This window comes from Eretmochelys imbricata, chromosome 3 (genome assembly GCF_965152235.1).
Source record: "Eretmochelys imbricata isolate rEreImb1 chromosome 3, rEreImb1.hap1, whole genome shotgun sequence".
NCBI classification, from domain to species: domain Eukaryota; kingdom Metazoa; phylum Chordata; order Testudines; family Cheloniidae; genus Eretmochelys; species Eretmochelys imbricata.
In genome coordinates this window covers 153,767,682-153,792,456 of record NC_135574.1, presented here as the reverse complement: position 1 = coordinate 153,792,456, position 24,775 = coordinate 153,767,682, and the positions used below count along the sequence as shown (strand labels likewise).

The 24,775-nt window shown below is 43.2% G+C and overlaps 1 protein-coding gene across 3 annotated transcripts in view; it reads left to right on the top strand.

The window, feature by feature from the left end:
• The window catches only part of RBKS (ribokinase), a 114,158-nt gene that overhangs the window by 83,850 nt on the left and 5,533 nt on the right, over window positions 1-24,775 (top strand). For 2 of the 3 annotated variants that reach the window (XM_077813626.1, XM_077813624.1), the window contains one exon: window positions 1,698-1,886. In XM_077813626.1, coding sequence (XP_077669752.1) covers window positions 1,698-1,886 — 189 coding nt within the window. Of the gene's footprint in view, window positions 1-1,697; window positions 1,887-6,756; window positions 6,829-24,775 lie in introns of those variants that run through there. The other variant, XM_077813625.1, reaches the window with a different exon arrangement.

The window sequence follows — 24,775 nt, the reverse complement described above, 5'->3', positions numbered from 1 at the left end:
AATCTACACTAGCGATATACAAAGGGCTATGTTGATACAATGAAAATAAATACACTTTAATAAAAAATAATTATCCACTATCCCTAACTTCCCCCTCTACCCAGCTATTATTGGCTGGCTAGTTTCCTGCAAGTGTCACAGAATAGGCATAGTTGCCAAGTTTTGTGAAGTACTATGTGACATTTTATGCTGATTTTTAATTAGCTTATTTTCAGAGAATTTGAATTTTAGCTTTAAAAAATTGTATGGATTTAATTTATTTAAATATTCTCTATTTCTGGAGGGCGTTGAGCAGTGACATTAATCCACCAAACAGAAACCATGCTAAGTGTAGTAACCTTCTCCTCAATCTAAAATGTAGTACATTCTTGTCCCTTGGATAGCTTCTAAGCATGGCCAAAAAACCACTTTGAACTGTGAGAATTTGTTACCACACCTTGCCACACTCACTTATAAAATATGCTTATCTGAAAACATTTACAGAATCAAATCCTGCTAGCATAAAGTCAAACCCCCATTGAAACCAGTGGGTGATTTGCCTGAATAAGGGCTGCAGGATTTGATTCTAAGCATATGTACAAAATAAACCCCATTAAGAATCTCATTAACTATATTGTAAACTCTCTGGGGCAGTGTACCAGGGTTTATAGGCCTTTTAAGGCCAGAGCGCGAGGTCTTGGGTGGCAGGCTACCCTGCTCAGGAGTTGTGGGGCAGACAGAGAACCAGGGAACAACAGTGACAGACACTGAGAGACAGGGCTGAAGTGTTCCATTGACTTCAGTGGGAACTGGATTGCACTCAGACCTACTTCCACAGCCTTCATATTAATCCTAATTTTAGTCATAGAAAGTTTTCAAGGTCTATTTTACTGTATTTTTGGTAATTACTCATGGCCTTGATCAGGGATCAGAGCCGATTATGCTAAGGGCTGTGTAGCCCTGACTTACAAACACAGTCCCTGCCTCAGAAAGTAAATGATCTTGATTTATGAGAAGATGCAACAGATGGATGAAACAAACAGATGGGAGAAGGAGTTAACAGTGATGAGCAGGAGGTAACAAACAAGTTACTTATGGAAAGCAGTAGCCACACATCACCACCTGCCCAGCCATGGTCAGCTGGGTATTACAGCGGAAGTGAGTTATGGAGGGATTTGAAGGAGGATAATGTAATATAGCATGCATGAAGGGATATTAAATTGTAGAAGACACACACCAATATGATTCAAGGCTTGAGAGTATTTCAGTACATTGCATGGGAGTGCGGAAATGATTTCAAGATGGTCCTGCAATAAAAACATTGCTTGTTTGATTGTGTGTGTATGTGTGCGCACGCATGTGTTTATTTATAGTTAAATTTTATATCAACCCTACACCAAAGAGCTCTCATCCAAACCTGTGTGTTTCTGTCTGTCTGTATTACATGCATGATTACACTGAAATGCATATACCATCATCATAAGCCACAGACATACACATAACAGGACAAATTCACCACAGGTTCAGTAATTCGACCTAGTCAGTTGTTTGAAAAAACCCTTCAGTAAACACAACTCTGAATGTTGTTAGGAAAGATAAAATATTTGGTTCACCTAGTTAAATTTAAAAGAATTAAATGTTCTTTTAAAGTTCAACCATTTTCTGATAAATTAGTTGCTATCTGGTTCTGATTTTGATTTGTTTGGATTATTTTTCAGGCAGAAATTTTAACAGGCATCCCAGTGGGCAGCCCTGAAGATGCTGGGAACGTGGGACTCGTGCTATTAGAAAGAGGCTGCAAACTAGTAATCGTTACTCTGGGAGCAGAAGGCTGTGTGATGATATCAGTGGATGAGCCTATTCCAAAGCATGTTCCTGCTGGGAAGGTCAGGGCTGTGGACACTACGGTATGTTTTTGTGGTTTAACTGTCTTGCCTTGGAAAAGACTACTTAAGCACTAAAGCAAAGCAGTGAGTAATCAACCAAATCCCTGGCCACTAGCGCAAAGGCTAATTTATAATGTGAAACTGATATGTTGCTTCCAGCCTGTTATATATCAAATGCCCGTTCACTCAAGTTTTATAGGCTGTGCTGTAGATATGCTAAAGTTATTGTATACACGGATGATATCTTCATTTTCCTTTGTCACTGGAGTTGGTACATTTCTTTCTCTCTCGCTCACTCCATTACGGATGAGGTCCGCAGAATCAGCAGCCCTATAGTTGTCACCTTTGCACAGTCATGTAATTAATCATCTCCAGAACTGAAATGACCCTGCAGTTAGTGGAATGGGAGAAAGGAGAGACCCAAGAATTCTTCCCTTCACGTAATGCATGAGGGTCTCTTCCTACACAAGTCTGAACTGCTCCCACAAAGTCCCTTAGTTAGTCCAGCATAAGTTGCACCAGGTGCTCAACTTCTATAGAACACAGAAAAGGCAGAAATAATATGTTGTGACCAATCATTTTATTAAAAGGTCAGTGACCAGGTATGCTTTATAATTTTTAGGGTATTTTCCCCCCTTCCTACTCAAAATGAAATGTAGAATACCCTACCTTAACAGAATTTAGGACTGCTAATTGAACCACAAATGAAAAGCAACAGTTAAAAGTTCTCATAGCAAAATTATATTATCACATTGTGTATACTAGGACATTTTGTGCTCAGTTACATCTGATATAAATCCAAACTATATCTATTGATGTTACTGAGAGTGGAATTTGCCTCACTCTGTGTACTAACTATATGTTTAGCTGATGAATGTAATAGAATACTATTACATATGTTCTGCCACAATAATCCATTATAGAAACATTTGGAGATTTGACCATCTGGTGCCTCATATATCTGAAATGTATTAATAATAATACCTAGTTTTTATATAGTGGTTTTATCAGTAGATTTCAAAGTGCTTTACAAAGGAGGTAAATATCATCCCCATTTTAGATGGGGAAACTGAGGTATGGAGCGATGAAGTGACTTAGCCAGGGTCACTCAGCAGGCCAGTGGCAGAGCAGGGAATAAAATCCACTTCACTCAAAGCAGAGGATCATTATGACCAGATTTGCATTGTGATGTATTGATACTATTGTATGTCAGATTCTTCTCCCTCTCCCCCTGGCCAAGAAGTCACCTGAAGCTAACACTAATGATTGGAATATCCTGAGGTTTTTATGAGGACTCAAATCATTATTCTTATTGGAGACAACATTGTGTTGCAGATAAGCCATAGACCAGGAATTAAGAGATGACTGACGTTCTATTCCTGACTGTGCCATTGAGTTTCTGTATGATCTTGGGCAAATCATTTAATCTTTCCATGCCCAAGGTCCTGTTGTAACAGTGTCTTTTCACAACACAGCACACAAAAGTGAAGAAGAAATGTGTGAATTCCCTTTTCAAAAGAAGCCCCAAATTACTGTCAGATCAGCTAATATATGATATCTAAAGTGATTTGCTGCTGGTGGGATAATATAGCAATACTGAAACCACACACTGTGCTGAGAAGTGCCTTTTATCTTGCTTGGCAGTTCAGAACATCATGACTTGACTATATTAACTGTGGAACCTCTAGTTCAGACAAAGTGTTGGTGGCCCTGTGTTTTAAGTGCCACAATACTGCCAACCCCAAGTGTTCAAAAATAATGACATACGCTTAAAATCATGAGACTTTTGAAAAAAACCACCTGTTAATTTCTTTTTATTTGCCTTTTGGTGTCTGAGCCTTTAGTAGGGTGCACTCAAGTCACATTTGCAAGCTTTACTCTGCAGCCATGAGAGCTAGAAAAAAATTAAATGAAAGCTAACATTCTAATGCAATATCTTGATTCCAGCAAATGGGGCTTTAAGCAGCACACCAAATATTGCGAGATTCCTGATAAAATCACGAGAACTGGCAATGCTGGTACCAGACCAGGTCCTATAAGCCTGCTGTGACCTCTAAGTGTGGGCAGCAGCCTGAAGCTGTAGCTACAGTAACGCTGCCATCATTATTGAACTGCCACCAGTTCAGCACCTCCAGTGGTAGCAATGATGAAAATTTTTGGCAATTTTTGTGTAGGCCCAGACAAAACATGTGTGGAGCTTAACAGAGCTCTCCCAGTGGTATGGACAGGTCTCCCCACCCCATTAACAAATCTCATAAGACACGCTAAGGACCAAGCAGACCATAGAGTCTGAACTCTCCTCTCTGTCCTAGAAATGGTCCCTCTAGATCAGGATTGAAGCCCATCTGCAGAACAATGGGAAAAGCTTGCACCACTGGCATGCCAGCAGTGTGGATAAATAGGCATATCAGCCTTCAGGCCTGAGAATCTGACATTTTTCACCCTCACTTTATAAAGAAAAAAATAACTCTGTGGAATTTCTTTGTCCCTAATTACCTAAGTGAGGGCTTTATTAAAGTATCTGATACATCCTATGATTGCTAGCAGATTTCACCGTAGGCAGTATAATATATCTAGAGCACCAATAGTGATTTAGAAGGAAGTTTTGCAAGACAGGGTGTTGTAAGACCCAAATGTCTCTTTCTCCTGTTACCGTGACATACTGTAACAAATCTCTATTGGAATGAATTGGCTTTCTTTTCAGTTTACTTGTTCTTGCTAACTTTGTATATAGCTGAATTTCAGGAACACTGTATTAGGTAACCATCCAAAAGTAATATCCAGTTTTTGTGATTTGAGAAGAAAATAAAAATATATACAGCCAAGCCACTTAATATTAGCTACTGAGCACACACACTGAGGGATTTTAGGTCAGGTGTTCTCAAGTGAGATTAATTTATGAAATAACATAATACGCTCCAGAGGATCAATTATGTCTATTTAAAACTACATTTATGGATTCTCCTTACCTATTTTTAGAGGAAGCTATTTTTCACCTTACTTGAAATGACATTAAATACACAGCACTATACTGATACACCTTTAAAAGATCATGATCTTCCATTTATATAGCATTTTTTATTCAGATGGGCACCAGAACACTTCATAAGAGTTACTAAAATTATACAAACCTTTACATAGAAATAGATAACAAATAATGTGTATTGTGTGTATATCTACATTATGTCTCATACTGCCAACTACTGAAATGCATCCCACTTCAGATGGGCTGCAACAGTACACAGTAGCACTATGTAACAGTGCAAAACAAGAACTGACAAGTATCAGGCCAAATCTAGAAGTGATGTATATGGAATGTATCATTATGTTGAGCAACAATATAATGTACTTTCTGAGAGCTAGACTGACTGTGGTTATGATGATAGCCGCTGCCAGTCCTGGTGGTAGGAACGTAAAAAGTTGTCCAAGCTGGAAGGTTAGGGTGGCACAAATGGGCCACAACTTCATCTGCACTGCGGAGTGTATGGATTCAGTGCAGCCTCTGCTGGTGTATAGCAACAGCAACAAAAAAGTCTCCCACTCTATCTTTCCATTTCATCTTTTTAAACCCTCCTTTTATTATTTCCCCCACTATTTTCCTCTTCTATGCCCATCCACTAAAGTGTAATTTACAGAACCATTTGCATCACCTCATTATATTCCATTGAAACCGCCAAGCTATATAGGTCAGGAGGATATAATTATCCAAGCTGGAATATGGCCAGAACTGGGACTACCATCTTTCCTCTTTGTGAAAAGTATCACAGTATCTTTTAGAGCTGCATTTTTAGTAACCTCCATTTGACTTCTAAATTTGCACTTCGCAATTTTCTGTGCACAGAACCCCACATTCAGGCACCTAGAATCAGGTAGTTAGATGTCTATGTCCCTAACTTACACATCCAAATACTGTGTGCGCTTACAAATGGGGTGGGTTTGTGCACACACAATATTTAATGGCAAACTTATAGCCATTTTTCAAAATTGTGCCCATAATAATCACGAGACGTCAAAGGTGTCTGTTTTATGTCATGCAAAACACAGCATCTCTCGCACCATGGTGCCCTTTGAGTGCAGCTACTGAATTTCTAGTACCGCTTCCTGCACTACCAAGGCTTTCCATAGAGATCTCGCACGTCCCATCCAAGTACTGACCAAACTCAACCCTACTTTGAAATAAGAGCTGTGGGGATCACAGGTTGAGGTGACGTGTGCTCATAAACAGGGAATTCACTTATGACCTAGGATAAAATGCCAATTTTTCCCTGCTCAGTCATGCCTACTACTTGCAATAAGTGTATAATGTATCCTGTATAGTCACCCTTGCTCTGAGATTCCATCGTTATCTAGGAAAGATTATGGATGCTGTTTGTCATCATTCTGAATTTCTGTGCCATAAATATTAATATAATTTTTTATAACAAGATGCAAAGGGAAAGCTCATTGTTACAATGTGAATTTGTCCCCAGTTGTATTAGTTTTTCTTCTGGTTTCTGGTTACAGTGAATTAAATCTTGCCCTCGTTTGCACTATTGAAATGCGGTAAAGATAATGCATTTAAAGAAATAGAAAGCACATTAAGAGTGACTTTGTCCTGAACTTTGAAGTTGTCGTGAACTTTATTTTTCTATTAAAAAAAAAAAAAGACTGATGTAAGTAGATGGTTATGCCCTATTAGATAGGCCACAATACCTATGATTACAGTTTTCTATAGTGTAATTGTTGTCTGTTGAAGGCAGTGTGGTCTAGTGATTAGACCAGAGGACTGAGTAAGGAGTCCTGGATCTGCCACTGGCTTGCTATATAAACATGGATGAGCCACATAATATCTCTGAGTTCCATTTTCACCATCTGTAAAATGGAGATATTAATTTATGTGTATTTAATACAGGAAGTCTACGGCAAAGGCAAGAACAGAACCTAGGAATCCTTATTGCTAGAATTGTCCCTTGACTTCAAGACAATTCTTCTACTCCTGTGGCCTTATGGAAACTCTGAGCTTTTTCCTCGTAGAAGTTGAGAGGTCTTGTATATAGCAACTTTGTTTACACTAAAATTCTCTGATTTAGACTTATCTCCTGGTCTGGAGAATGCCCAAACCAGAAAAGTGAAGTGGACACTGAAATAAAGCTGTAGCATATAAATAAACCAGAGAGCAGCCTTTTAATAACAGCAATTCTTTGTTTTCTGACTTTATGGTCTAACGGCTGTGGCACAAGGGGATATAAATACAACACTCCATGCAATGACTAATTACTCAAAATTCTGTGCATCAGCAGAAGTGGAACTTGTGGTTGACTGTAATATTATCAGATGTCTTCGCTATTTAATAATCTCCCATAGCTGTACATTATTTAACATGCAGTTTGCACAAAGAACAGTGACTTTGTTTCAACTACCTCTCAACAAAATACAAATGCAGCTGCTAGTAAATGAAATATTTGGCAGACATTGTGTTTGATGGAAACTTCTGTAACTTGTTAAGAGGAGAAAAATGTTGTTGTGTGGTTAACCTTTTCCCATCCATAGCTGTAGCATGAGATGGGAAAGGGCACTGACCACAAAAGAGAGGGCCTGTTGAAAAAGTCCAGTAACTATCAGGCAAACAGCTTGGCCATCAGTAGGGCTTATTCACACATAAACACAAGAAAATTATGTACAGAGCTCCCATTAATGTGCCACAAGCTAATGGTGTATAATAGCTTCTTTTATTTAACATGCATCCAAAACAAGTTAGCGAATACATTTATTTACAGTCATAGCCCACTTTCTGACTTAGTTTTCTGCTTTTCCTCTCTTACTAATATGGAACCCATTGACTTTTGGAACAGAGACACAATAAGGAATAAATGAATCTGCAAGACACTACAATCCGCAATCTGCATTGTAAATCTATTTAAAGATGCACCCGTTATTTTCTGAAGTTCAGTTTAACTGTGAAAGGGCACATGACTGAAATAATTGCATGTGACTTGACTCACAGTTAAGTGTAAATGGGAATCTATTTGCTCATCATAACTTCTGCTCCTGATTCAGACCCTTTAAATACACATCAGCATATGTAGATGATCATTAAGAGCTTGAGAGATTGAATTCAACACAAGTTAGGAATACACTGAATCCCACTGAATCAGGACCCAGAGGAGCAGGAGAGGGAGGAATGATAATATCCTGTACTTTTCTGAGTACTAGGAATTTCCAAGTACTTTGCAAAGTACTTAAGCATCTGAGATTGGGAAGGATTTATTATCCCCTTTTTACAGAGGAAAAATGAGGCACAAAATGTAATGTGACCAGCCTTTCGAAGGTGCTGATAATCTATGAAAACTGGGCCAAAAGGCCGTGGCCAAAGTCACAAAGAGAGACAATGTAGCACAGCAGAAAGAAAGCCAAGAGTACTGGATCTCAGTCCCTGATACCAATCGCTAGACATACTGTCCTATAAGGAGAGTTTTTTATCTGACTGGTAACTGGATTTTAGTCAGTGCACATGAACAAAGTAAACATGACCAAACAGAAGCAGGCTTGTACAAAACAACTTGCAGCTTTGTTTTCCAGTTGAAGACCACCCAGGTCTTGCTCTAGTCTTATTCTCAACCACCCAGCAATCTAATTAAATCCCTCTCCATTCCTTACTTTAAGAAGTGGAAGAGAGCCTACAGCCCTGTATAGTCTCCTTCCAGATGGAAATGCATAATTTAACAGATACAGATGAGAGAGAGTGGCCTCTCAGCAGTGCCTGCATGCATGGCACTAAATTCGCAGGGGTGCTTAATAAAGATGTAGAACGGAAAACTGTGTTAAAACCAATATTGAAACTTCTCTCCCCTCTAACGCACCGTAGCTAAAACATCATAGGAAACCCACTTTCTGTTTCAGATACTTAGAGAGCAGGGAATTAACTGGCTCTCTTGCCCAGAAGTTCCAAGTATTGGAGTGTGTTCTCCCTCCTGTTTCTTCTCTGATCATCTCATGGCTTTATTTTAGGTATTTATTTGGCCTCCATCACTGTAATAACTGAGCACTTCATAATTTGTGAAACATCTGTTCTCAAAACCTTCCTGTGAGGTAGGTAGGAAGGGCAGTACTACCATCCCCATTTTACAGATGGGGGAATTAAGGCACAAAAGAGATTGTGACTTGCCCAAGGTTGCCCAGAAAGTCTGTGACAGAGCAGGAATTTGAACCCATGCTTTCAAGTCCCAGGCTGGAGCCCCAAGTATTGGACCATGCTTCTGCTCAAAGGCAAATAGGGTTGAATGAGGAACGGTGCAAAAATTTCACATTGTTCAAGCTATCGTAGAATGTATCTCATATAGTCTTGTCTATGTTAGAGAATGGAACCATTGCAACTTACAAAAGTTCATTTGAACCATTGTAATGGGCCAATAGAGCAGTGCGTCCACACCAGACTTCCTGTTCCAGGTGCCCAACTGTGCTGTGTCTATACACAGCATTCTCTCCAACCCTTGCAGTACCAATGTACTGTGGGCACCTATCCCATAGATCCCCAAAGCAGGATGTTGCAGGAATAGTAATGCATGGATGGAGAGCTTCTTCACCAAATTCTTTTTAAAATGTGAAATGTATATATTTTTCATTGTATAATCCAATGCATTTTTATAAATAAAAAAATGCAGTGTGTACATGAGAGACGACCCCTCCATGGTTGTGAGGGCCAGGCCTGTTTGGGAAGATGGATCCATTTGCATTGTGCCTTCCAAAACATGTGGATTAAATTACAGCAGTTGGAGTAGCTCAAAACAAGAAATCAATTGATAGTATAGGAATTTCTATGCGATGCACAGAGAGTGCTCACAGAAGGGGTTGCAGGGGCTTTATAGGGACTGTGCTGGGAATCCCGGCTGCAGCCGTGCAGCTACAGCACTATTACTCTCTCTCATGGAGTTTCTTAGTCTAGATTACAATGGCAGTGAGCCTTGTTTCGAGCAAATGGAATTGTAGGAGTGCACCTGCGCACCTATCCAAGCGTTTGTGTGTTTGAACATGAGGTGTGTCCCCACAGCAGCAGGGAGGTGTAACATCAAAATCCTCTAGTCTAGGCAAGGCTTGTAAAATCAGGGGCTGAGTTGAGATTCTGTGCTGGGCCTCCAGAAGGTGCAGTGCAGAAGATGCAACCCAGGGGAAGGTGAGGGCAAAGGTGTCTTTGTGCCCTCTCACTTCTAGGCTGCTCAAAAGGCTGAAATAGGCCAGTGTAATTTATATAGCCCTGGGATCTGCTCTAAATCATGGCCTCCCTAAGGCTGCATATGACTTGGAGCACAAGCTGAAATGGCCACAGCGGCATGGATACATCCTTGACATACCCCTTTCCCCAGCACACCCTCAATGCTAATGGCAGTCCACCCAGTGCCTGCCCTAAGAGGATTCTCCCATGGGGATAATCCACCCTGGGTAGCCCTCTCACACTGTGGCAGCAGAAGGTACAGCACCCCCAGGACAGGCACACAACACAGCATCAATAGCAATATGGGGCAGTGCACTCTGGGGTGTGCTACTGCACAGAGTTGGGAGGAAGGAAGACTCGTCAAACCAGTGTGCAGCCACATCAACCGGTGTAAGCTCCTGCTGCTAAGAATAGCTGCTAGAAGGTGGGACTCTTTGTGAACCACAAACTTCACCTTCCCAATGCCTTTTTATGATCTGAGCAGCAGGAAAGGCTGAAGTTAAAAATGTGAGCCACTGTGTCATGCTGCAAAGTATTCTTGGCCTAGCTAACACACTACGAGTTTTGGATTTTATATTTTAGTTATCCTATAAATGACAAGAGACTCGTTTCATCCTCCTTTAAAGTGAATTGAATTTGGTTAAAAGTGCTGGCTTGACTTTCTGGGAGACTGGAGTCTTCTCTGCACAGAACCAGGTACAGCACACTCCAGAGCAAGAAGTATCCCCCTGCTTCCGAATACCTCAGCTTTGCCCCAGCAAGGAGAGAGTAGTCAGGCTCCAGGGTCTCTCACCTCTTTGCTGAGATTGCCAGTTGCAATAATGTTGAAACTGAACTGAGATCTAATTTCCCTTCCGCCTCCTACCAAACACATTTTCCACTGGTAGCTAGTTTTGGTCACCACAGAAACCAAGAGCGCTTTGATTTTGATTTATGATATTGCCTCATAAGTGTTTTAAAATAACAAGAACAGAGAAATGAGAATGATGTGGAAATCAGGATTGTTGCTTTTGCAAACTCTCCGTTAAAAAACAAGGAAAAGGTCAAGAGTTAGTTGGGTATTTTTCTTGCCAAGAGTGAAAGGGTTAAGCCATCAGCCTGGACAGAAAGTATTTTACAGCAAATTTTGGCAAATGAAAGGACGCTAGAAACATGATAAGTTTGGGTGAACAATGGCAGTAACCTGTGAGAATGGATATTAAGGGTTAGGGCCAGTTTGTGGCTGCACATCATGATTTTGTCACATTCTTCGGGGATTTGTTTAGAATTAAAAAAAAAAAAAAAATCCGCAGTCCTAGCACAAATGGGATGTGGAAAAGCAGATTCCAGCTTGCAGCCGTGATATTTGCCAGCTGTCCAAATGTTTAGGGGGCAGATTATTTACTCTTTAAGAACAAAGAAGTACAATGAAAAGATGGAAAAAGTCTATGAAGATTTGTGCCCTGCTTACTGAAGCCTGTGACTTTCTTACCCAGTTAGTTAGAAAGGCACCCTGCCCTTGGACGGAGTAGCCCATTTTGTAGGCAGTTGTATCCTGCAAGCAGCATCTCTCCGGTCAGGGGAAGTACCTTTGTACTTGTTGCCCTCAATCACTATCTCAGTCATTCAAGCCCAGCTGACACATTGTTAGGTTTGTTTAAATACACTTTTAATTTACCAGATCTGCATGTGCAGTAACATGTTGTGGGGTAAAGTAACCTGAGCACAAATACAGCAACTTTCCTAAGACTGACAGAGCAAGGCACTATGGTAAGGAAGCTCTGCCAAAGCATGCATTCTACAGCAGGGGCTCTTAACCTTTTTCATACTGTGACTTCACACGTAGCTGATCCTTTCCAGATCTGCCCCAGAACCTCTTGTGCCCATTCCCACTGAGCTTCCAAGAAGCTACTATGAGATCACGTGACTTGTATATGGTGTACTCCTGGCATCTGCAGAAGATCTGGTTGGAAGTGACTGACCAGATCTCCTTCAACAGAAGACCATAAATGGGGGAATGGAAACCTCTGTAGCTTTATGAGTTCTGGTGACAGCCCACAGCTTGAGAACTGGAAAACTGACCAATACAGAAGAATAATATTATATAGTACAAGAGCAGTTATCTTCTATGGATCAGATGTTGCTGAATTAAGCAGAGAGAAGATTCAACAAGAATGTTCATTAGGATGATTAAAGCAGCTTGGCAGGAAAAAAAAATGAAAAGAGAGCCAACGAGACAACACCCCCACAAAGAACTCTAAAGGCAAAAACTACCAAAGCTTTTCCAGAATATATCATTCAGAGATATCAGGGAGCCATGTCCATCTAACAAAGGCACTAGATACTGTGGTTTTAGAGGAGGCAGTCATGCATATGGAGTTTTACTGCAAAAAATGCTCTTTTGCTGAATTCCAGGCCACACGGCAGTTGTGTGTGTCATCGGGTGAGCTCTTGGCAGACTGTAGTGTCACCATGAGGCATTTTGCATTTTCAGTTTGAGAGAGAAAAAACAAATGTGGCTACTGAAATTTTACAAGCATGCAATCTTCCTACCTCACTCATCCCTCCCTCCTCCCCATATAAACCTATTTTTATTCTCAAAGGTAGGCAAGAAAGAAACCAAAAAGCACAAAAACAGCTTGTTAAACAAGAACTTAATTGCAAATGCAGTCATAGGCTCCATTCTCTGCACACCGTGTTGCATTTCTATCTGTTGTTCTGATGTTATAACATTAGTATTAACATCACTATACAGAAGGACCCCGACTTTCATCCATTTAAAATGTGATTCTTTTCTTTAACTAAGATAGCCAAGATCACTTCCTGTCGCAAACCATTGTGCTACATTGCTTTGTTCTGTTAAATAGTCTGTTGTAGAAGTGAACTATTTTTTTATAATTATCCCCACACCCCAAAATGCCTACATTCACTTAAAGTTCCTGAATAGCATTTTACATCACCGCAAACAAGCAAAATCCAGGAAATAGACGGCCTAAGTCGATATTTTCCGATTCTCAAACAATGACCCAACCTCATCACTTAATATCACCTTCTCCTAGGCTCCATCCCTAATCTCAAACTTGCAACCAAACCTACAACCTGAACTCCAGAACCATGCAGTAAAGATATGGTGCTTTGTGTGCATTCAGGTCACAGACCAAATCCTCTGGTTTGGCTAAGCTGCACTTAGCACAAGACCAGAGAGGGGACCACGCTGGTGGAAGCCAACCAAAGGCTAATTCAGCCCCTGGCACAATTTAAAGCAGCCTGAGGGGGATCACTAGAAGAAGTGGCATATAGAGTAGCAGCACTAGCAAGGGGAATCCCCAAATAGCTGGGTCTACAGAGTTTCCAGCTGTTTTGTGCTGCCAGAATGGTGCAGAGCAACTTGGTGAGAGGCTGGAGTCTGGCTCCATTTGTTTTGAAGTATTTTGTTAAATGGGAATTACAAATTAATTAAGTAGGAGTGAGCATGATTAGGAAAAAGTTATGGTGTATGGCATAAGTAAGTGCTGAAGATGAAATACTTCTTGAAGTGAGATGAGTAAAGTTGTTGTTAGAGGTGAGAGTCTGGTTGTGTCTTACAGAGCAGGGGTTCTCAACGTTTTGTATCTCAGTCCTCCCCTCCCCCCCCGACCATGTTATAAAAACACCACAGCCCACCTATGCCACAATAACAGGTCTTCTGCATATAAAAGCCAGGGCCAGTGTTAGGGGGTAGCAAGCAGGGCAATTGCCACAGCCCACCCCCAGCCCATGAAGCTACATTGCTCAGGCTTTGGCTTCAGGAATGAAGGCTTCAGGAGCTCAGGGCCCCAGGCTTCAGCCCCATGTGTTGGGGTTTTGGCTTTCTGCCCTGGGCCCCAGCAAGTCTAATGCTGGCCCTGCTTGGCAGATGCCCTGAAACCTGCTGGTGGCCCCGTAGGGGGCCCCAGCCCCTGGTTGAGAACTGCTGTATAGAGGTTTGAAAATAAAGCTTGTGAAGTGCTATGAGGACCTGCTGCATAGAAGATGCTATAGTTAGAGCCAGGCCTGAACTAAAACTCTAGGTCTGTATACCCTCAAACTTGGGTGAAGTTTGGATCTAGATCCACAACTAGTCTCTTTGCTTGTAGTAGGTTGAACCAAAACCCCATCTCTGAACATTCTTAAATTTAGCAGGGCCATCTTCATGATCATTGTCACTGATGCCTAGCTACCATCCCAAGCCCTTTTATGTACATAATTCAAATCTTATTGTATGTGCTGCTCTTCCCAAGATCTCTGCTGAAGGACATTTCTGTGGGGCTGAAGTTTGCCGAGAAGTGTCCTGCACTGTGTTTGTACCTTCTTTGTACATCCACCTCAGCCAGGAAGAAGTTTTTTACTCTCAGTGTTTGTTTTTCACTGTTAGGTATATGAACTTCCAGATTAAGTGAACATAAGGCTTAAGATCACAACTCAAGTGTGAAACTAAGGAAGTGGCAGATACCAAAGGAAAGGCTAATTGTAGGTTAAACTAAAAACCTACTCAATGACGTATCCTAAAGTGAAATGTTCCCCACCAAAATATCCTATACCCAGTGTACCAGGATAGGAACCAAATTAGTGGTGAATTGTTTGAGCTGAAAGGAGAATTTCATAAACTCAGCAGGATAAATCTGTGTCCAGAGAACTGAGCTAAGACTCAGTGGTTCAGCATACTCACAGCACTGAGTAACAAAGACATTTATCACCTCTCATTAATGCTATTTTTATTTATTTATTTATTTTTGCTGAAGGGAGTTTGTATGAGCATCAACACTCTGAGAACTGCTTTGGAGTGTCAGAAAATAGAGGACTCTTTGCAGGTAGACACCTCCTTAGCTTTCGGGAGCTGTTGTATAGCAAAGATTAAATAACTTGTCAAGTCTCTAACCATTTCCCTTTGGCCTCTTTTTTCCTGAGTTGAATGACAGTTCAGAATATTACTACATAATAGAATGGAGCTTTTCTTTGTAGTGGGTGAACGTTTGCTGGTTTTATCAGTTTGGGATGAGACAGTGTCAGCATCACACAAATGCCTTGGGCTGTTTTTCTTGCAAACTAAGAGGGGAGGCAGGAACTCTTCAGACTTCCACTTCTGACTGATATCCTGCTGGAGCCTTGGGCAACTCACTTAGGCCTAAATTTTCAAAAGTGTGCAGTCATTTTGTGCAGCTCAGTTTTTGTGTTCCCAACTTGGGCCTGATTTTCAGAAGTGCTGAGAACCCACAATCCGCTGTTGAAGTCACTGGAAGCTGTGGATTGTCAACATCTTTGAAAATCAGGGCATAGGTATCTTGAGGTAGACGCTCAAAATTAGTGGAGACTTCCTTAATTTCTGTGTCTGTTTCCCATCCTGTGAAATGGAGACAATAAGTTACCTATCTCCCAGGCAGCCGATGTGTAAGGGCTTTGAAAATGTAACGTGCTATGTAAGTACCATTTTATTAGACCTCAAACCTCTTAGATTTATTTGAATGTGCCTTTTAGATTTATGTATAAAAGACAAAATGCCTGAGATTGTGATTCTTGTGTATATATATATGTCTTTTAAATTATTTCCCAGCATCCACGGCACAAACCTGATGACTCTCCAGAGGAATTCAGGTCTCTATTAGGCTGGTCTTTGATCTTGTTAGAATTGGTGAATAACTTGTAAGAGGTTTCAAGAAGAAAAGAACCCATGTACACAGTAGACCTTGTGTTAAAACACTCATCTCTCAGGAATGCAGGGGTTAATCGTCGCAGCCCTTTAATCACTGCTAATGAAGCTTCAGGAAATCTGTCAGGAAGTGGGTACAAATTCCTGCATGCTGATGCCAAGTATTGTGTGGTGTGTTCTGTTTTAGATGTTGCCCAACTGAAAATCTGTAGCGGACATACTTGAGCTACGGAAAGATACTAAGGCCCAAATTATGTGCTGCCCTTGTTCAGCTGCAGTTGAGAACAAGAAGCTTCCCTCTTTGCAAGGCTATACAAGGACCACACATAAAAGCAGTGTAGGGAAGGCAGGGACTACTTCCTGCTGCCTCTGGGGAACAGGTATCTGAAAAGGAGACAGGAAGAAGGCCTGGCTATTACCCCTCTCTCCTCTGCCAGCCCATGGAGTACAGGAGGAGGCTGGCACAAAGTGTTCACTGTGCATGAACCCAAGCACCCACCAGAAAGTGTCTCTGAGGCTCAATGGATGGGGTACATAATGGTGCTTAGGTGCCTGACTCCCACTGATTTCAGTATGGTGCCTAAATGCCTTGTGACTCCACCCAATCTCCCTGGTGCTTCTTCTAGGCCTCTGTGGCTTGTTGTGTAAAAGCCCCAATTCCAGCTCTAAGGGGGCCTTAAGGCTGACATTCAGAACTTGTGTTAACTTTTAAATGACAAAACTTCCCAGTTCTGTTGGAATAACATTTTGGTGTTCCATTAAATACTTGTTTTGTTCTGGCACTGTAGAAAGAACCAGTTACGGCGTTAGTGGAAAATCACTCTGCCATTTTCAAATACTTAGGCCTTCAAAGGCCTGGGCTAAGCCCCATTGACTTCCCTGGCTCACTGTGGGCACATAGATCCTCCCTGCAGGACTGGGGCCCTAACCATTGTTCTAAGATAGCGGAAGCACTTGCCGTCACTGAGCATTAAACGTGGATTAGTTTCCAGATGGAAAATACCCCAGTTCTTAGTCACCTGAGTGCCCAGAGGCCTCTGCATAATGAAATGGGTGAAAATTTTCTCTCTTGCCCAGTCTGATAAATGGGGGGGAAGGGACAAACCAGCAAGATTTACAAATTAACTGCCTTCCGTCACACTGAGAACAAGTATGCGCCATTTCAACCCAAAGGGGTTGAAAATAAGCTCCTAAAAAGGAGGCTGATTCTGTCACTCTTACTCACACTGAGTGGGACCTTATTCTATGAGCAGCTGACTAAAATCACTGGGACCATACGGAAGTGAGGTTCCTCTCACTGCGAGGGTAGCTCAATTGGGCCCTGAGAGTGCAAAGGCCTTTTCTACCATAACCATAGTGGACCCTCACTAACTTTGCACCAATCCAGAGAGCTTGAGCCACAATCTAGCCCTTAGTAATGAGACATACCATAGCAATGCTGTTGCTCAGTCTGTTCTTGGAAATGGGGAAAGTCTATGGATTTTTTGGGCAAATTATGGGCTATGTGCCTCTGCAGTGGCATAAGAAAGAGTAAGAGCCTTCATTTATAGTGTGGGTGTAGACAGCAGACTTGGGACTGTGCACCCAGTATTCCCTCCCCCACACAGAGGGGTGTGGAGTGGATAGGGCCTTGGCTCTGCCCTCAACATGTCGGCCAGCAGAACTGAGCTGGCTTGGGGGGATAACTTACTACTTGTATGGCAGAGTAGCACATTACTACCGGAGCAGGGAGGAAATTGAGCCTCTCTGAGGGTTTGACTACACTTAAATGCAGCGCGTTGCATACATATGCTGCATGCCTCCCTATCACAGGTATAAATAGCAGTGTAGACCATGCAGTTGAAGAGTACAGATGTACCTGAACCTAGGGCATGTATCCTACGCAGCTCTCTCTTCACCCTAGCAGCGCCCCCCACAGCTACATGGTGATTTTTAGCAGTGTAGGGTCCCGCTGTCGGAGCCTTTCTCCACCACAGTGAGAGACTCCAGCAGCCGGGAAAGGCTCCATCAGTAGGGACTGCTGGTGCGGACCTGCACACTGCAGTGCGGATGCAGCCTGCTGGTTACTGCGGCGTGTAGCTACGCATACTCTGCATGCCACTGCCAGTGTACTGAGGCACAATTCCTTCCTTAGAGGGGGGCACCTATGCACGGCCATATGCTTTAGCCAGTGGTCCCCAAACTTTTTACCTCTCACCCACCTTACTCCTGTCTGCACTCCCCTCCCCCCGGATCTGGGGCCAAGGCTGGAACCACAGCTGGGGACGGGGGCAGGGGCGGAGCTCGGTGGCGCTCCCTCCTTACCCCCCATGGGGGCTGGCCTAGGCCTCAGCTTGGGGATCTCTACTTTAGATGGTGCAAAAGCGCAATCTAACTGTAAGACTTCACTATTTTTGCAAAATATACTGATGTACACTCTCTTGTAGACTGCTCATAATTTGAACTACACTTGTCCAATAAATGTGCTAAATCTATTTTGTGATGCATTTTTCCATTGACTCTTCTATTAGGTGTCTTGGTTTAGTCACTAGTTCAGTAATATGCGGTTCAGACTTGACTCTGTGCTGCTTCTACCATAGTGCTATAAAATGGCCCATTCCTTTCAGGATTTGCGAGCATGCTTTTACTATGGTTTGAACTGAATCAGTGTGATCAACCCAAAAAGTACATGAATCGTGGCTTCTGCAAAATCTCCAAAGCAGCATTTAAAAGTTTTACGGTGGCTTCATGCTGCCAAATTCAGGTTTTTTCTTTTATCCGATTACAATGACTCTTCCCTAAGAGGAAATGACTCTCTGGAAAAAAGGTGGAAGTGAGTATAATTGGTGCAGTACTGTGAATTATGCTACTACCCCTATGGCACAAAATAATTTTGGGTAAAACAGTAAAAATCATCTTATTGTACAAATGAAATGTATCCCATTATTCCAGGTCTGACTGATTGAAAAGTGATGTACTTGTGGGGAAATCAGCTGTGGCACAATAGAGTTTCCACTTACCAAGCACTCTTCTTAAAAAAACTTCCCAGACCATTGTATAAAAATAGGTACATTAGAGGTGTGAACCGCCACTGATTAATCAGGGCTTACAAAGGCTATGGTATAAAATAAAGAGACTAAAGTTTCATGGGTTTTCCCTCCCATGGGAATACAAAATCTTGAGCAGTTTTGGGCAATAGTAACCAAAATTGCTCCTTTCACAGACACAGAAGAAAGACAACAAGGGACTGCAAGGATTGTAATAGAGACTATAGAAATAGATTACAAATAAAAACAGTTCTAAGCCATAGAACTAAGTTAAAACCATAACATTTATTTGGGAATTGCCATACCAGATTAAACCAATAATCCATCTAGTCTAGTATTTTATCTTCTTATGTCTACACTATGAAATTAGGTCAAATTTATAGAAGTCAGTTTTTTAGAAATCGGTTTTATATATTCGAGTGTGTGTGTCCCCACAGAAAATGCTCTAAGTGCATTAACTCGGCGGAGTGCTTCCACAGTACCGAGGCTAGAGTCGACTTCCGGAGTGTTGCACTGTGGATAGCTATCCCACAGTTCCCGCAGTCTCCGCTGCCCATTGGAATTCTGGGTTGAGATCCCAATGCCTGATGGGGCTAAAACATTGTCATGGGTCGTTCTGGGTACATATCGTCAGGCCCCCGTTCCCTCCCTCCCTCCGTGAAAGCAAGGGCAGACAATCGTTTCGCGCCTTTTTTCCTGATTTACCTGTGCAGACGCCATACCACGGCAAGCATGGAGCCCGCTCAGGTAACCGTCACCGTATGTCTCCTGGGTGCTGGCAGATGCGGTACTGCATTGCTACACAGTAGCAGCAACCCATTGCCTTGTGGCAGCAGACGGTGCAATAGGACTGGTAGCCGTCATCGTCATGTCCGAGGTTCTCCTGGCCGCGTCGGCCGGGAGCGCCTGGACAGACATGGGCGCAGGGACTAAATTTGGAGTGACTTGACCAGGTCATTCTCTTTAGTCCTGCAGTCAGTCCTATTGAACCATCTTATGGTGAGCAGGCAGGCAATATGGATTGCTAGCAGTCGTATTGTACCATCTTCTGCCGAGCAGCCCTGAGATGTGGATGGCATGCAGTCCTTCTGCACTGTCTGCTGCCAGCCAAAGATGTAAAAGATAGATGGAGCGTATCAAAACAAGAAATAGACCACATTTGTTTTGTACTCATTTGCTTCCCCACCTCCCCCGTCTAGGGGACTCATTCCTCTAGGTCACACTGTAGTCGCTCACAGGGAAGGTGCAGCGAGGTAAATCTAGCCACGTATCAATCAGAGGCCAGCCTAACCTCCTTGTTCCAATAAGAACAATAACTTAGGTGCACCATTTCTTATTGGAACCCTCCATGAAGTCCTGCCTGAAATACTCCTTGATGTAAAGCCACCCCCTTTATTGATTTTTAGCTCCCTGAAGCCAACCCTGTAAGCCGTGTCGTCAGTCGCCCCTCCCTCCGTCAGAGCAACGGCAGACAATCGTTCCGCGCCTTTTTTCTGTGCGGACGCCATACCAAGGCAAGCATGGAGGCCGCTCAGCTCACTTTGGCAATTAGAAGCACATTAAACACCACACGCATTATGCAGCAGTATATGCAGCACCAGAACCTGGCAGAGCGATATCGGGCGAGGAGGCAACGTCAGCACAGTCGCATGAGTGATCAGGACTTGGAGACAGATTTCTCTGAAAGCATGGGCCCTGCCAATGCATGCATCATGGTGCTAATGGGGCAAGTTCATGCGGTGGAACGCCGATTCTGGGCTCGGGAAACAAGCACAGACTGGTGGGACCGCATAGTGTTGCAGGTCTGGGACGATTCCCAGTGGCTGCGAAACTTTCGCATGCGTAATGGCACTTTCATGGAACTTTGTGACTTGCTTTCCCCTGCCCTGAAGCGCATGAATACCAAGATGAGAGCAGCCCTCACAGTTGAGAAGCGAGTGGCGATAGCCCTGTGGAAGCTTGCTACGCCAGACAGCTACCGGTCAGTCGGGAATCAATTTGGAGTGGGCAAATCTACTGTGGGGGCTGCTGTGATCCAAGTAGCCCACGCAATCAAAGATCTGCTGATATCAAGGGTAGTGACCCTGGGAAATGTGCAGGTCATAGTGGATGGCTTTGCTGCAATGGGATTCCCTAACCGTGGTGGGTCCATAGACGGAACCCATATCCCTATCTTGGCACCAGAGCACCAAGCCGGCGAGTACATAAACCGCAAGGGGTACTTTTCAATAGTGCTGCAAGCTCTGGTGGATCACAAGGGACGTTTCACCAACATCAACGTGGGATGGCCGGGAAAGGTACATGACGCTCGCATCTTCAGGAACTCTGGTCTGTTTCAAAAGCTGCAGGAAGGGACTTTATTCCCAGACCAGAAAATAACTGTTGGGGATGTTCAAATGCCTATAGTTATCCTTGGGGACCCAGCCTACCACTTAATGCCATGGCTCATGAAGCCTTACACAGGCAGCCTGGACAGTAGTCAGGAGCTGTTCAACTACAGGCTGAGCAAGTGCAGAATGGTGGTAGAATGTGCATTTGGACATTTAAAGGTGCGCTGGCGCAGTTTACTGACTCGCTTAGACCTCAGCGAAACCAATATTCCCACTGTTATTACTGCTTGCTGTGTGCTCCACAATATCTGTGAGAGTAAGGGGGAGACGTTTATGGCGGGGTGGGAGGTTGAGGCAAATCGCCTGGCTGCTGGTTACGCGCAGCCAGACACCAGGGCGATTAGAAGAGCACAGGAGGGCGCAGTACGCATCAGAGAAGCTTTGAAAACCAGTTTCATGACTGGCCAGGCTACGGTATGAAAGTTCTCTTTGTTTCTCCTTGATGAAACCCCCCGCCCCTTGGTTCACTCTACTTCCCTGTAAGCTAACCACCCTCCCCTCCTCCTTTCGATCACCGCTTGAAGAGGCAATAAAGTCATTGTTGCTTCACATTCATGCATTCTTTATTCATTCATCACACAAATAGTGGGATGACTACCAAGGTAGCCCAGGAGGGGTGGTGGAGGAGGGAAGGAAAATGCCATACAGCACTTTAAGCACAGCACTTTAAAAGTTTACAACTTTAAAATTTATTGAATGCCAGCCTTCTTTTTTTTGGGCAGTCCTCTGTGGTGGAGTGGTTGGTTGGCCGATGGCCCCCCCACCGCGTTCTTGGGCGTCTGGGTGTGGAGGAACTTGGGGAGGAGGGCAGTTGGTTACACAGGGGCTGTAGTGGCAGTCTGTGCTCCAGCTGCCTTTGCTGCAGCTCAACCATACACTGGAGCATACTGGTTTGATCCTCCAGCAGCCTCACCATTGAATCCTGCCTCCTCTCATCGCGCTGCCACCACATTTGAACTTCAGCCCTCTCTTCAGCCCGCCACTTACTCTCTTCAGCCTGCCACCTCTCCTCCCGGTCATTTTGTGCTTTCCTGCACTCTGACATTATTTGCCTCCACGCATTCGTCTGTGCTCTGTCAGTGTGGGAGGACAGCATGAGCTCAGAGAACATTTCATCACGAGTGCGTTTTTTTTTCTTTCTAATCTTCACTAGCCTCTGGGAAGGAGAAGATCCTGTGATCATTGAAACACATGCAGCTGGTGGAGAAAAAAAAGGGACAGTGATATTTAAAAAGACACATTTTATAAAACAGTGGCTACAGTCTTTCAGGGTAAACTTTGCTGTTAACATTACATACATAGCACATGTGCTTTCGTTACAAGGTCGCATTTTGCCTCCCCCCACCGCGTGGCTAACCCCTCAACCCTCCCTCCTCCCCGTGGCTAACAGCGGGGAACATTTCTATTCAGCCACAGGCAAACAGCCCAGCAGGAATGGGCTCCTCTGAGTGTCTCCTGAAGAAAAGCACCCTATTTCAACCAGGTGACCATGAATGATATCTCACTCTCCTGAGGATAACACAGAGAGATAAAGAATGGATGTTGTTTGAACGCCAGCAAACATACACTGCAATGCTTTGTTGTACAATGATTCCTGAATACGTGTTACTGGCCTGGAGTGGTAAAGTGTCCTACCATGAAGGACGCAATAAGGCTGCCCTCCCCAGAAACCTTTTGGAAAGTCTTTGGGAGTACATCCAGGAGAGCCGCGAATGCCAGGGCAAATTAATCCTTTCACATGCTTGCTTTTAAACCATGTATAGTATTGTAAAAGGTACACTCAGCGGAGGTCCCTTCTCCACCTGCTGGGTCCAGGAGGCAGCCATGGGTGGGTTCGGGGGGTACTGGCTCCAGGTCCAGGGTGAGAAACAGTTCCTGGCTGTCGGGAAAACCGGTTTCTCCGCTTGCTTGCTGTGAGCTATCTACAACCTCATCAACATCATCATCATCATCTTCTCCTCCTTCTTCTTCGTCCCCAAATTCCTGCTTCCATGTTGCCTCCATCTCCATTGAAGGAGTCAAACAACACAGCTGGGGTAGTGGTGGCTGAACCCCCTAAAATGGCATGCAGCTCATCATAGAAGCGGCATGTTCGGGGCTCTGACCCGGAGCGGCCGTTCACCCCTCTGGTTTTCTGGTAGGCTTGCCTCAGCTCTTTAAGTTTCACGCGGCACTTCTTTGGATCCCTGTTATGACCTCTGTCCTTCATGCCCTGGGAGATTTTGACAAAGGTTTTGGCATTTCGAAAACTGGAACGGAGTTCTGATAGCACGGATTCCTTTCCCCATACAGCGATCAGATCCCGTACCTCCCGTTCAGTCCATGCTGGAGCTCTTTTGCGATTCTGGGACTCCATCATGGTCACCTCTGCTGATGAGCTCTGCATGGTCACCTGCAGCTTGCCACGCTGGCCAAACAGGAAATGAGGTTCAAAAGTTCGTGGTTCTTTTTCTGTCTACCTGGCCAGTGCATCTGAGTTGAGAGTGCTGTCCAGAGCGGTCACAATGGAGCACTCTGGGATAGCTCCCGGAGGCCAATACCGTAGAATTGTGTCCACAGTACCCCAAATTCGACCCGGCAAGGCCGATTTAAGCGCTAATCCACTTGTCAGGGATGGAGTAAGGAAATCGATTTTAAGAGCCCTTTAAGTCAAAATAAAGGGCTTCATCGTGTGGACGGGTGCAGGTTTACATTGATTTAACGCTGCTAAATTCGACCTAAAGTCCTAGTGTAGACCAGGGCCTAGTGACCAACACTGATGCTCCAAGGAATGGTTTAAGAAATCCTGAAGGTACAATTATGAAATACATTGGCTATAGAAGAGGTGTTGTGAATTTACTTATGTTTGCAAAGCATGCTGAGATTCTTAGAAGGAGAGCGCTACAGGAGTGCAAAGTAGTATTGCCATACAATAAAATCCATTATCTAATTTTCTCATGAGGAGAATTGGAGGTAAAACTATGTATATCTTGTCAGCTTCAAAGATGTCCATGCAGAGTACATTGTATATTTGGCTATAGTAGACTCTGAACCATGTGAATATAAATAAACTAACATTTGCTAACCAGGATACAGTAGAACCTCAGAGTTACGAACACCTTGGGAACGGAGGTTGTTCATAACTCTGAAATGTTTGTAACTCTGAACATTATGGTTGTTCTTCCAGAAGTTTACAACTGAACATTGACTTAATAGTGCTTTGAAACTTTACTATGCAGAAGAAAAATGCTGCTTTTAGCCATCTTAATTTAAATGAAACAAGCACAGAAACAGTTTCCAAACCTTGTCAAATTGTTTTTTGTTTTTTTTTAACTTTCCCTTTATTTTTTTTAGTAGTTTATGTTTAACACAATCCTGTATTTACTTTTTTTGGCCCAGTTCCAAATGAGGTGTGTGGTTGCCTGGTCATTTCTTAATCTGAGGTTCTATTGTATTGAATAATCTCAATTTTATTTTAAAACATGCCATTGAGGTTTAGCCCCTTTGTGCCCTGCTTTCTCTCCTGCTCTATGAGTCCCCTATTCTGGATATAACAGGCCAAAGTTGGTAATATATGCTTCAACCACAATACACTGGTGTGTTCAGGATAGTGTTGAAGTGAGGAGTCTGTAGGCCAACAATAGTTTTTGCTGCAATTACCCTTTAATTGAATCAGTTATGCT